At 42.6% G+C, this 13,367-nt stretch overlaps 1 protein-coding gene across 1 annotated transcript; it reads right to left on the minus strand.

The window, feature by feature from the left end:
• Positions 1 to 356: 356 nt before the first annotated feature.
• LOC139453162 (uncharacterized) lies at positions 357 to 11,348 on the minus strand. The gene is made up of 8 exons (XM_071234793.1): positions 11,258 to 11,348; positions 10,224 to 10,272; positions 6,106 to 6,188; positions 3,736 to 3,807; positions 3,119 to 3,227; positions 2,705 to 2,796; positions 1,321 to 1,395; positions 357 to 725 (listed from the first exon to the last, which is right to left on the minus strand). The coding sequence occupies exons 1-8, from the start codon at positions 11,270 to 11,272 to the stop codon at positions 564 to 566; spliced, it is 657 nt and encodes a 218-aa protein (XP_071090894.1). The 5' UTR covers positions 11,273 to 11,348; the 3' UTR covers positions 357 to 563.
• Positions 11,349 to 13,367: the final 2,019 nt, after the last annotated feature.

The following is a 13,367-nucleotide window of genomic DNA, read 5'->3' on the forward strand; positions in this document are numbered from 1 at the left end:
ATTACTTCGGGCTTTCCTCCCACACAAAACTGTTCCGTCGTGATATGTCCGAAATACTGCCCAGAGCGGCGTTACACAAACTCATTCTGTTATGCTCTTTCAAGACCAACATCAATTCATACACAGATTGAATTATTAACTTAAGAAAATACAGAAATGTCGAAGTTCATCGTATGTGCACCCTGTCACACAGTAAAATAATACTCACCTTCTCTTTTTCATTAATACAAAGACGTACATAGACGTATATATCTAGATACATCTTTGATACAATAAGCGTTACTGGCATAATTATCACTACCTTGATATACATGAACGCAGTCAAGTTAGATCAATATTTATTTCAGTGACCCATCTGTTTAACAAAATACACTGCAACCTCGTTAATCCAGACAAACATAACTCGAACTCCTCACCCCTTCATTTATTTGAATTATTTGTTTATTGTGAAATATACCCTTAATCGAGAAATAAATGTTTTTTTCCCGACGAATTTGGCATTATCTTGGCATAATCTTGATTAACAAGGCTCAGTGACAAGAAGATAATAGTAACATCATGTTCTACGTTGAAGGTGTCGTTGTTGCTGCCGCCATCAGTGCCCTGCCGTCGTTACACATGTAGCGGTCACAGCAAGTGGTGTTGTACCAAGCCACGTGTTGAAACAGGAAGCCGCTTTGGTGGGCATGGGAGGTGGCGGCCACTTGAGCCAGCGCTTCGCAACGCTGTAACCAAAAGATTGATTGGTTTCTAGACGGGGTGCCTGTTCGAGAAGCTACCTTAACTGAGAGACAAATTAATTACTTTCAACAAAAAAATTCGATTGCCATCAGAGATCATAAGGGGTCATAAACCTGCTGTATCGTCAACTGCCGAAGTCTTTGTCGGTCTTTTAAGAAATTACGGTATGTGTTGTTGATAGTCGTATTTCCAAAATCTTAAAATCTCTTATAATCAAATAATACGGTTTTCAAAGAAGTTATTATCGAAATAAAAATTGTCTAGATGACTGACTGTTGCATTATGTTCTGTAAATATTTGCCTGCATGTCGTTTTATCATTAGGAAACGATATTATAAAACACGATGTACATAGCAAACTTTCCTAATGACCATCTGATCCTCAGTTTGTCCCCACCCCATAAAGATACCATGGACACTGCGGTCAATCAACACCTGCATGCATGGAAGTTACATCTCTACATGATAAGACATAAACGGCAAATTTTCTCGGGCATCGACTTCGCCTTAAATCCTAAGCATCAGTCTTGTGTATTAAGTGAGTCGTTAGACAACAAACAAACAAACAAACAAAACATACCTGCTTAGATGAACAACCCTGGTAGTACATGAGTTGGTTAGTCTGAGGGACATGGTAGCTGTATTCAAGACATTTCTGAAAGACAACACAGTTAATAGTCTACAATCCTGCTACATTGTACGGTATGTGTTGTACAAGGTTTGTTTAACGGACATCTTGATAAAACATTCAAAGCTCTCGAATTTAGTCAAAACAAAAATACCCACAAAAACCGTGATCATACAGGGGATTAATATGTGATTATATACATGGTTCATTCCTGAAATATTTCCATCGGATGGTGTAACGCACGATTTGATTGTTTGTTTAGTACCGCACTCAGCAATATTCCAGCTATATGACAGCGGGCAGTAAATAATCGAGTCTGGAATAGACAATCCAGTGATTGATATCATGAGCATCGATATGCGCAATTGGGATACGACGACATGATTCAACCAAGTTAGCGAGACCTACCACCCGATCCCGTTAGTCGCCTCTTACGACAAGCATAGTCGCCTGTTACGACAAGCATGGGTTGCTGAAGACCCATTCCACCCCGGATCTTCTGTAACGCATGCATTGTCTTTGTCTGGGTGTTTCTAACATGGTTTGTTAACTTTCGTAAGTCCTTGGCTCACCAGCATATAATTATGTCGAGTTATCTGTAGTTCGATACATTGAATTAAAGATATTCGAGCACTGTGCCGATACGAATTCCGCCGGAACCTCCCAGTTCGGTCGGGATACCTAACACGAGAATCCATACAGAACAGTGGTTTTACAGGGAGGCAAAGTGGCAGTCACCGCCAGTTCAGCTCAAGTCACTGGAATACCATTTGTGTTCAAATTGTATGATGTCTAACAGTAAGTGAGTATGGTTTTACGCCGCTTTTAGCAATATTCCAGCAATGTCACGGCGGGGATACCAGAAATTGGCTTCAGACATTGTACCCATTTGGGAAATAGAACTCGGGCCTTCGACTATGAAATAATAAATAAGCCTAGGTAGGATGATAAATGCAAACAATTTACGATTCTGTGTTTTCACTTTTTTGTGAAATTTTGCAGAGCGTTTACTTTGGAACACTGAGCTTGGGCGTTTAACACTTACCAAAGTGTGGCAGAGAAAGAATGTGTGGTGTAGTTTATTCATTAGAGTGATTTTTAGGCTTTAAACTGGACTTTCTTTCCACTTTCCTTCTTTTTTAGGGTCAACGGATCCGCGAACCAGGAAATAAAAATATAATCCCAATGGAAGCCTAAATCTTGTCAGCTTCCACTAACACAGGGATTTTTATCTGTTTTGTCGAAAAGCTTATCCCCTTAAATGTCAGTAACGCCCCACGCTACGAAGCAGATTTGGTCGACTGTGAGGTGTCATTGATGTGAACATTGTACATACTCCGTCGCGTTGGCAATGCATAGCTGCCTTACACTGCGTGGGATCAGAGGTCGCCGGGCATGCGTAACACACGGTAGTTGGGAAAGTGGTTGCTGCGAATAAATAATTGGTTGAATAAGTCACATGGTATAAGATTACAACAATTTGCTGTTGTTTTATATAAAATGTCAGTTTGCGAGCAAGCATATGTAATGGTGGATTTGTGCGACAGCAATATGAGAGCTCTTTCATGCTCGACGGTAAATACTCGGGGTAGAAGGCAACCTGGTGGGTGATAGTGACAGCATCGCTCCATTTCGTGCAATAGCAAACTACAATTTAATCACTCCAGATAATGTTTTTTTCTCATTGTGACCACAATTCCAAATTATATCGCCCATTAACGGATAACGGATCAGAAGGTTCCCCCCTCACATTTGCCGCCACAAAGACGGGCGTTGCATCTGTCCGTGTCACAGCAGGCCTCGCAGACAACAGGGTCTAAACCGATGGTGGCCTTCCGTTTGGAATAGGAATTGCATATCTGGAACCGTAGCAAAAAATTAAATATCTCATTACAGACAAGATTTTTTTGGATTTTGTAAGAGATCATCTGTGTAAATGTTTATTAAATTAGAGTATATTTTTAATTCATTTTTAAAAAAGAAAGAAAAGATGACACTGAAATTGCAATTTAAGTTTTGTTTTACTCGGTTTTGAAATTAGTTAGTTCTAGTACCGTGACGACGTAGATATGTCGATCTCATTGCTGTAACCGCCAGGGATGATGCTGGCATTGCCTGACATTGAAGCAATTTGAGACTTCATCTACTCGCCTCTCAGGACAAGCACAGTCGCCCGGCCCTATGTTTCGCGGATGACGAGAGAACGTAGTGTACATGGTCCCATGAAGTATTGACGATAACCTCGTAATCAGAGCGAAGATAAGATTTTAACCAGCGATCAGTGGATTTCTGCACTTTCTACACATAATGGCCTTTTAGATCACTAGACCCGCTTTGAGAAGTAACGAATCAACATAAAATGCTTACAGTTTTGTTCTGGCAACCGGATCGGTAGCTGGTCTGGCCCTTCGACGTTATGTACTTTTGTAGATAGCACATCTGCAAACACACAAATCTATCATGAGGACTAGCGATGGCGTATGGACAGATCTGGCGATGAAGGTCTGGAGTAAACGTATAGTGATGGAGGTCTGGAGTAAACGTATGGTGATGGAGGTCTGGAGTAAACACATAGTGATGGAGGTCTGGAGTAAACGTATAGTGATGAAGGTCTGGAGTAAACGTATAGTGATGGAGGTCTGGAGTAAACGTATAGTGATGGAGGTCTGGAGTAAACGTATGGTGATGGAGGTCTGGAGTAAACGTATGGTGATAGAGGTCTGGAGTAAACGTATAGTGATGGAGGTCTGGAGTAAACACATAGTGATGGAGGTCTGGAGTAAACGTATAGTGATGGAGGTCTGGAGTAAACGTATAGTGATGATGGTCTGGAGTAAACGTACGGTGATGAAGGTCTGGAGTAAACGTATAGTGATGGAGGTCTGAAGTAAACGTATAGTGATGGAGGTCTGGAGTAAACGTATAGTGATGGAGGTCTGGAGTAAACGTATAGTGATGAAGGTCTGGAGTAAACGTATAGTGATGGAGGTCTGGAGTAAACGTATAGTGATGGAGGTCTGGAGTAAACGTATGGTGATAGAGGTCTGGAGTAAACGTATAGTGATGGAGGTCTGGAGTAAACGTATGGTGATAGAGGTCTGGAGTAAACGTATGGTGATGAAGGTCTGGAGTAAACGTATAGTGATGAAGGTCTGGAGTAAACGTATGGTGATAGAGGTCTGAAGTAAACGTATGGTGATGGAGGTCTGGAGTAAACGTATAGTGATGAAGGTCTGGAGTAAACGTATAGTGATGGAGGTCTGGAGTAAACGTATAGTGATGAAGGTCTGGAGTAAACGTATAGTGATGGAGGTCTGGAGTAAACGTATAGTGATGGAGGTCTGGAGTAAACGTATGGTGATAGAGGTCTGGAGTAAACGTATGGTGATGAAGGTCTGGAGTAAACGTATAGTGATGGAGGTCTGAAGTAAACGTATAGTGATGGAGGTCTGGAGTAAACGTATAGTGATGAAGGTCTGGAGTAAACGTATGGTGATAGAGGTCTGAAGTAAACGTATGGTGATGGAGGTCTGGAGTAAACGTATAGTGATGAAGGTCTGGAGTAAACGTATAGTGATGAAGGTCTGGAGTAAACGTATAGTGATGGAGGTCTGGAGTAAACGTATGGTGATGGAGGTCTGGAGTAAACGTATGGTGATGAAGGTCTGGAGTAAACGTATAGTGATGGAGGTCTGAAGTAAACGTATAGTGATGGAGGTCTGGAGTAAACGTATGGTGATGGAGGTCTGGAGTAAACGTATAGTGATGGAGGTCTGGAGTAAACGTATAGTGATGGAGGTCTGGAGTAAACACATAGTGATGGAGGTCTGGAGTAAACGTATAGTGATGGAGGTCTGGAGTAAACGTATAGTGATGGAGGTCTGGAGTAAACGTATAGTGATGGAGGTCTGGAGTAAACGTATAGTGATGGAGGTCTGGAGTAAACGTATAGTGATGATGGTCTGGAGTAAACGTACGGTGATGAAGGTCTGGAGTAAACGTATAGTGATGGAGGTCTGGAGTAAACGTATAGTGATGGAGGTCTGGAGTAAACGTATGGTGATGGAGGTCCGGAGTAAACGTATAGTGATGGAGGTATGGAGTAAACGTACGGTGATGGAGGTCTGGAGTAAACGTATAGTGATGATGGTCTGGAGTAAACGTATAGTGATGGAGGTCTGGTGTAAACGTATAGTGATGGAGGTCTGGAGTAAACGTATAGTGATGGAGGTCTGGTGTAAACGTACGGTGATGGAGGTCTGGAGATAAGCTGCAGTTGGCCATGAGTCATGAAATTACAGCAAAGATGTGGAGTGCCGGGTTTTGAACGCAGGATCACAGGTTTCTGGAACGCCTAAGGGACGCAACTCTGCACATTGCGGTGCCTCTGACGACTGGGCAACGTTCCCCCTCGAGTGAGTGTGTGACTTTAACGCCACTTCTGACAGCTCCCGTACATCTTCCCGAGGCAAGGGAGTTAACTGATAAAAGTCCAGTTTCCTGGGTTCTTTCGTGGCGCCACCAGTGGCCACCAGTGGCTATTTCGATAATAAAGATCTATATTGTAATACAATGGGTCTTACTTCGCTCTAGTATTGCATAGCCCCGAAACGGGAGTTCGCTGGTTTAATGGCATGAGATAGCAAGATACCAACAATATGATAGTCAAAAGTGGCAGTAGTTTTATAAGGACGTAGAGCGACATATCATGATCTTGTAGTTGAAATAAAATCTTACCTGATGATCGGGGCACTTGATTATGGACAAACACGTGGTGCCATCACCTGTGTTGTCACAAACATAGCACCACGTGGCGTCAGCTGAAACCAAAATACATTAACGAATGAACGCTTCTCGCGGTTAGGTACACCCCATCTTCGATTACCCAGTGTATCACATCTCCAGAGTATTATGATCAATAACATCGTCCTATTCGCTTGTACAGATTATTCCACTACCATATCACCATGCCTGTCTCTAGGATCTTCGCACAGAAATCCTCTCGCTCATGAGTAATTTGATTGGACGTCTTATTGTAAGCGTCGCGTAATTCGAATAGGACTCAAAAACGAAGATGTGGCGGAGAATGGATCCAGGGTATTAATCATCATAGAATGGATACACAATACACTGGATTATCGAAGATGGGTACACTTTGTCAAGTCATGTTTGAAATAGCTAAAGCGCCGTTAGGGGCATTAGGTCATCAGAATTCGATGAATGTACATCAGTTATTGATGAGTTATTATTTACTTTAGTATTTCGATATAATTAAATCATAATGTATAGAGAGGGAGTAAGCGTGTGAGGTAGGTTTAACGCTGCCTTTCACTAATATGGGACTAAATAGAAGACTATTTTTGCTCTTTTCATCCGACAAATAAATACCAATTATTAAAACCAACGCGCATTGAAATACTTACAGACCATAGACCATAACCACATACCATCCTGCCATGACAAAGGGATGTAATTCTGGGTTATTCTGTTTCCGGTATTTCAATGAGCCAACCCGTGACAAGCTTAAGACGAACACTGCATGACTCACGGAGAAGTATCTAGCATTGCTTACTTCACTCGTCTTGTGCTATAGGAGGTTGTCTGCATTCCAGCATGTAATGTGTTCGTTCGTCACCGTTGAATCGGTGAGGTGAAATTGGGTTTTAAGTCGCGTCCAAGATTATTCAACTTATATAGCGACGTGCATACTGTGTGTGGCTGCTTGTACTAGACCGGACTAATTTCAGTTTTATAGTGCTAGTCCACGGAGACACCATGCCGCAGTTTAACATGAATACCCCAGTCAGACACACTATAACGACTCCTAGTCAACCAGTCCTTGTTTTATGTAAGAATAATCTCGAATGTCAATAGTCGTTGAGTAGTTGTCTGCAGAAAATAACCGGCAGCGGCGACCAAAATTTCAACAACACTGTAAGCAGTCCCGGGTCAAGGGGCTGCTAATAAATATCAAGTAATACACCGAAGAAAAGTAACCTATGTGGCATTACGTTGCAAGGCTTCGTTAGAGAACTCCATTTTGTATTTCTTTAGAAGTATAAGCAGCCGTAAAAGTATTCAAGGTATATCAGGACGACTAGTAAATATGCCAGCCTGGACCAGGAAAACAGGATAACTAACATGAGCAACTATCCACAAAATCGACCAGGTCACACATTGTAACACACCCGATTCGGAGTCGGGTTTTATAATCATAGTTCCTTGAAACATACCCTGGTTCGGATTCGACACGGGGTTGATCAATAGACGAAATGTTCTTAATGTTTTCTAAGTGTTTGTTTGTTGTTTAACGCCGCACTCAGCAATATTACGGATTTATGACGGTGGCCTGTAATAATCCGGAAAAGACAATCCAGTGATTGATATTGTGAACAACGATCCACGCCGTGATAGGATGACACGCTATCAACATTAAGCCACAGAGCCTGACCACCCGATCCATTTGGTCGCCTCTTACAATCAGCATTGGTTGCTGGGGACCAATTCCAACCCGGAACCCCGGGATTATGCTTCCTGTATTTCTGGCGACGCCGTGGGGAACGTTTTTCGGATGCTCGTGTTGTTGAGAGATACTCGTGGGGTGGTCCGAGCATCATGGTGTGGTGTGGAATTGGTCTTGCACAAAGGGTCGGCCCTGTAGTCTTCCAGAACATCGGTCCAGGGAGACGCATTGGTGTCACAGTAACTCGGTACATTGATCAAGTCTTGAGACCGGACGCCATACCTCATTTGGCGCGTCGCCGCAACCACGAGTTTCAGCATGATAACGCCCGTGCCCACACTGCGAGAGCAACAAGAGACTTTCTCCAGCAGAATAGCATCAGAATCATGAAGTGGCCTGCCTTCGGTCCCGATTTAAATCCCATTGAGCACCTGTGGGACGAGATTCAAAGACGTCTGAATGACGTCCGAGCAAGTCCGACAACTCCAGCTGAACTGCGTAAGGCGTTCCTCAGAGTGTGGGCTCAAGTGCCTATGGCCTTCATCAACCGCCTCATCCATTCCATGTATCGACGTTGCACGGCAGTCATCAATGCACATGGCGGACACACAAGATACTGACTTTCACAGAGACAAGTGTTGTGTTTCACTTTAAGAACATTTGACACTTAAATTTCAACCTTGATGATCAGTTTTGCCAAGTTACATCCTCTTAATATGTATAAGTATATTTTCAGTGTTTGGACAAATAAGGTTTCTCATATATCTAGCCATGGTGACGTTTCTTTTGCGGTTCAGTATATTTCATTATTGTTTGGTCCCAATATTTTTGTCATGAAAGATATAATTACGGGAAGAATTATGTTTTCTCGAGATGATATAATCAGTCATGCGTGACGAAAGCTCACGTGCCATGCATGGTATGCCCGTGCAGCATGCTACCGTCGAGTATTTCTAAAAGCAGTATATCCAAACGTTAAAAATGCTTTCTTAAGCTCGGTTTTAAACAGTTATTCCATGACATTGTGTGACCATGACACGAAGGCGATTATCAAACGCCACAAGATGGCAAATAATCGGCACGCACAACGAAGGAATGTCTTGTAATACCATTGGTCGGAATTTGGGGTATCATCACACTTTCGTAAGCTGTTTAGTCGAGAAACATGCTCAGACCGGTGATGTACGGGACCGTCTCAGATCCGGATGACCTCCTGTGACAACACATCGCGAAGACAAGGGCCTTCTTCGTCCCATACGCCGAGAACCCTTATTAACAAGTACTCGTATGAAACAGCTGTGGTTGCAAGAACCAGAACCAGAACCGCCAGGACCACTGAGGGCTGGTCGAGCCATAAAGAGTCCCTTGTTGAGAGATCACCACAAAGATGCTCGTTTAGCATGGTGTATTGCGCGACAGATCTGGAATCTAAACTTGGAGACGGATCCATTGGTCAGAATAAAGTCGCTTTCTGTTCCACGTCACTGATGGAAGAACGAAAGTTTGGAAGCACCGGAACACCGCCTACATCCCCAGGAGCATTAAACCGACAGTTGCATACGGCGGGGGCTCGGTAATGGTTTGGGGGTGTTATCTCTCATGATTGCAGATTGGATTTAGTAACCATAAGGGGCAACTTAACAGGGGTTTAGTACATCCGGGACGTTTTGAGGCCATTCGTCGTTCCTCATTTTGACAACCACCTCTTACTACTCGACCTCAGTATATGGATAACAATGCACGGCCTCATCGTTCACATGCAGTCGTGGATAACATGAGGGGCAATGCAATATAGACTACCCTGGCCAGCAATGAGACCAGATTTGATGCCCTTGAAAATGATTAGGAAATTCTGGGGCGGCGCATACAGGCACCAGATCCTCCTGTACAAGATTTACGCCAAATGGAAGCAGTATTGCATCAGGAGTGGTTGTTGTTGACCAATCAACAGATCCAACGTCTGACTGGAGGCATGAGACGTAGAGTGGAATGCGTCATCCGGGCACGTGGCGGTTATACCCCCTACGGATCTGTTTCACGTGTCATGTCAAGTAGAGACTTTAAGGAACATTTTCTCATGCAACATCAAACGTAACTCGTTTACTTAATCCTGCAGCTCCATACTTTTTTAGGTATTGTCTAAGGTAAAAAACAGTACCTGTGCTACCATGATTTTTTTGGTCAGTAAATTTCAATCACAACTCACCAATACCTTCTTTATTTGTTGTCAAATGTTTTCTATCCGATGACATCGGTATCGCCTCGCTCCTGTGGTCAGTCATCTCATGCCATGATTTTTGCCATTTGTCATGATTCAAAAATAAAGGTGTGCTTAACCTTTTTTTCTTTGTGTATATAATCTGATGATTCAAAATGATAAATGTTTACTCACTGATTTGGTGGAGAGCAGTTACTCCGATGAAAAACAGCAGCCATGGATTCTGCGTCAAGGAGATGCTACGTGATTACAGAGTTAAAAGCCAGCTGAGACCATATAGAGAACCCCACCCGAGTGTCTTTTGATATCAAATATATCAATACGAGTTGATAAAAGTAGAAAAGATTGTTGCCACTTTTATCAACGAGTGTTGATATATTTGATATCAAAAGACACGAGGGTGAAAATTTATTTATCATCCAACATCATTCTTTCGACTTTTTCAATTTGTAGACAGTAATTAGCAGTGTCCATTCTGATGTAATTTCATTTCAGCAATATCTACGGTGTAGATCTATATCGCTTGATCTCATCCAAGCGATATCTCCTGTGGGAGCCTGTTTTGCATGATAAAATAAAATACACCTCTTTTATGGTCTCTGACGCTACTCAGTGAAATCTACTTTTGTAGACGTTTGCCACTTGTGAATCTAACGCGCTCGGTTGTTATGCCAACAGACGAAAGGTCGTTATCAGGACGAGTCTGAGACTCGGATCACCGCGGGCCCTGCATGCAGCAACTCCGGGAATTCTTGCGACGTCCATGACAATGTGTTTATGTTTAGGCTCTGTGCATTGCGTACTTCTAAAGACAATGTTAATATACATTACGCGATGCCGTATCGCTGTCAGGAACGTGAAATGCAGAGATTACTCAGATTACAAAGACGTACGCTTTGTTACAACAATTCAGGCGACTATATATAATATTTCCTCAGAACTTATTGCTTTGCGAGATCGAAGATGTTCTGCAGCTGACGTGTACAAAAAGAGCACTCACTTTGGACCTATTTAGGTCAGGTTTTGTTTTAGGTCTTCCAGACTTTCAGTATGACCCGACGGTCGTCTTTAAATAGCAATCTTGAACTGGTTACGATAACAGTAAGACAATACGAGCAATGACTTTTTACAAGGTTCTACTTGTAAATACTGATAGTTGACGGTGCATGTTCTCCTCATATTGACAAGTTCTGACATAAGTGACTGACCTGTAGATGGGACATTATGAACGGTTGGCTTTCTCCTGATGTTTCACGAATATTTGCCGATAAAGTCACACGTGTCACGGCCACATGTTTACGTCAGTGGGTTGTAGGACTAAAGATAAGCTATAAGACGGTCACATGGAATGTATTTCTATAACTCCAACTAATTACTGGTTTTAATTATAAAGAAACCCACAAATCTAAATTAATGATTTAAACTGCACTGGAAATTATTGAAGCTGATATATTATTTACATCGCTGGCTATTTCCATTACAGCATCGGACAGCTGAATGAAACATCCACGTACTAATATGATGTGCCAGGGTTAGAGTAGGAGCTCAGTGAGGGAGTTGGGTGTATCCCTGGTTTTAACAATATTTCAGTTATATATCAGTGAGTAAGTTTATTTGGTTTTCAGTCGCTTTCAGCAATATTCCTGCAATGTCATGGTGATGGACACTAGAAATGGGCTTCACACATTGTGGGGAATTGAACCCAGGCCTTTGGCGAGCGCGCTTGAACTACTAGTCTACGCCAATGCTGGTGGCCTCTACCACTTACGGCTTTCCTCCCAAATTACTAAATTACGCAGACACCAAGTGATGCAGGAGTCAGACATGGCCACACCACACCACAGCAGGCACACACACTGATGTTGATCATCAGGGCCATCAGGACACTCAATCATAGGATCATGATATGCCGGAGGGACGCAACTTCTCATGGTGAATTAGGTGCCTTAAACAAGGCTCATACAGATCTGGAACACTAAAGGCAAGGCTTTTCCAAGGCTGTTCAGGCTTTAAACTGTCATTTTCAAGGCTTTTTTAGAACTCCCAGAACTGCTAATCTCAAGTTACCAATTATAACTGTATGATAATATACAAAATAAGCATTTGTGAAATATACAGTTTATTTAAACATAACATAAACCATAAAGTGTGATGAACTTGCAAACACTGATGTGCAGCCTGTGTACGTGGTACATATTCATGCTACATCATATGTATTATGAAGCTAACAAACAACAGTAACAAATAACAGAATATACATGCATGTGTACAAGAGTACTTGCATATGAAGACACTGATGATGATGACTTAATATAGAAATAGTACACAATGTTTGCTTATATCAGCAATCAGTCCATTGCAATGGCATGTACCAACTTCCTCCATTGAAAAGCATCACTAATGTTCTGATGTCCACTGAGATATTATTGATTTAGCAACATTCAGGTTGTATCCTGGCAACCTGTATACAAATATGCCTCGGCCAGGTCAACAAGTGCGTCAAGATGTATCCCGGCAACTTGTATACAAACATGCCTCGGCCAGGTCAACCAGTACTTCGAGCTGTATCCTGGCAACCTGTATACAAACATGCCTTGGCCAGGTCAACCAGTGCTTCGAGCTGTATCCTGGCAACCTGTATACATACATGCCTCGGCCAGGTCAACCAGTGCGTCAAGCTGTATCCTGGCAACCTGTATACAAACATGCCTCGGCCAGGTCAACCAGTGCTTCGAGCTGTATCCTGGCAACCTGTATACAAACATGCCTCGGCCAGGTCAACCAGTGCGTCAAGCTGTATCCTGGCAACCTGTATACAAACATGCCTCGGCCAGGTCAACCAGTGCTTCGAGCTGTATCCTGGCAACCTGTATACAAACATGCCTCGACCAAGTCAACAAGGGTTAACAGCATGATCCACACCTTTAAATGACAGTCATGTCACACACTGTAACAAACCAATTCTCACTTAGTCCTGGCGACAAACAAGAATGGGGTATTGGGGACCACAGTTAAAGCAATGTTGAACTTTATCTAACAAGCACATACTGCATTATATCTTCCTATGTTCCCGTAGTCAGGGGCACGGATGGCCCAGGCATTGATGGTCCCACAATTCACTGTGCAAAGATTGTCTTCTTGGCCTACCAGAAACCATTAATCAGAGGTTCAATTTCCAGTTCACCTGGATTATGTTTCTAGGTTTGTCAGCACCATACCCATGCTCATGGGTGAATAAAGTCTTAGACTTGCATCACTTTAGTCTTTCCTCCCTCATCAAGCTGACATGCCTTGATATACAGGTAACTGAAATACTGT

This window comes from Haliotis cracherodii, unplaced genomic scaffold (assembly GCF_022045235.1).
Source record: "Haliotis cracherodii isolate W230 unplaced genomic scaffold, xgHalCrac1.p SCAF_9, whole genome shotgun sequence".
Taxonomy (NCBI): Eukaryota; Metazoa; Mollusca; class Gastropoda; order Lepetellida; family Haliotidae; genus Haliotis; species Haliotis cracherodii.

Bases quoted from the DNA above. Each gene is read 5' to 3' on its own strand.
- LOC139453162 (XM_071234793.1), bottom strand. The intron at 3,228-3,735 runs GTAAGCATTTTA...CTACGGTTCCAG, and splicing joins CCGGTTGCCAGAACAAAACT to ATATGCAATTCCTATTCCAA. The intron at 1,396-2,704 runs GTATGTACAATG...GTTGTCTTTCAG, and splicing joins TGCATTGCCAACGCGACGGA to AAATGTCTTGAATACAGCTA.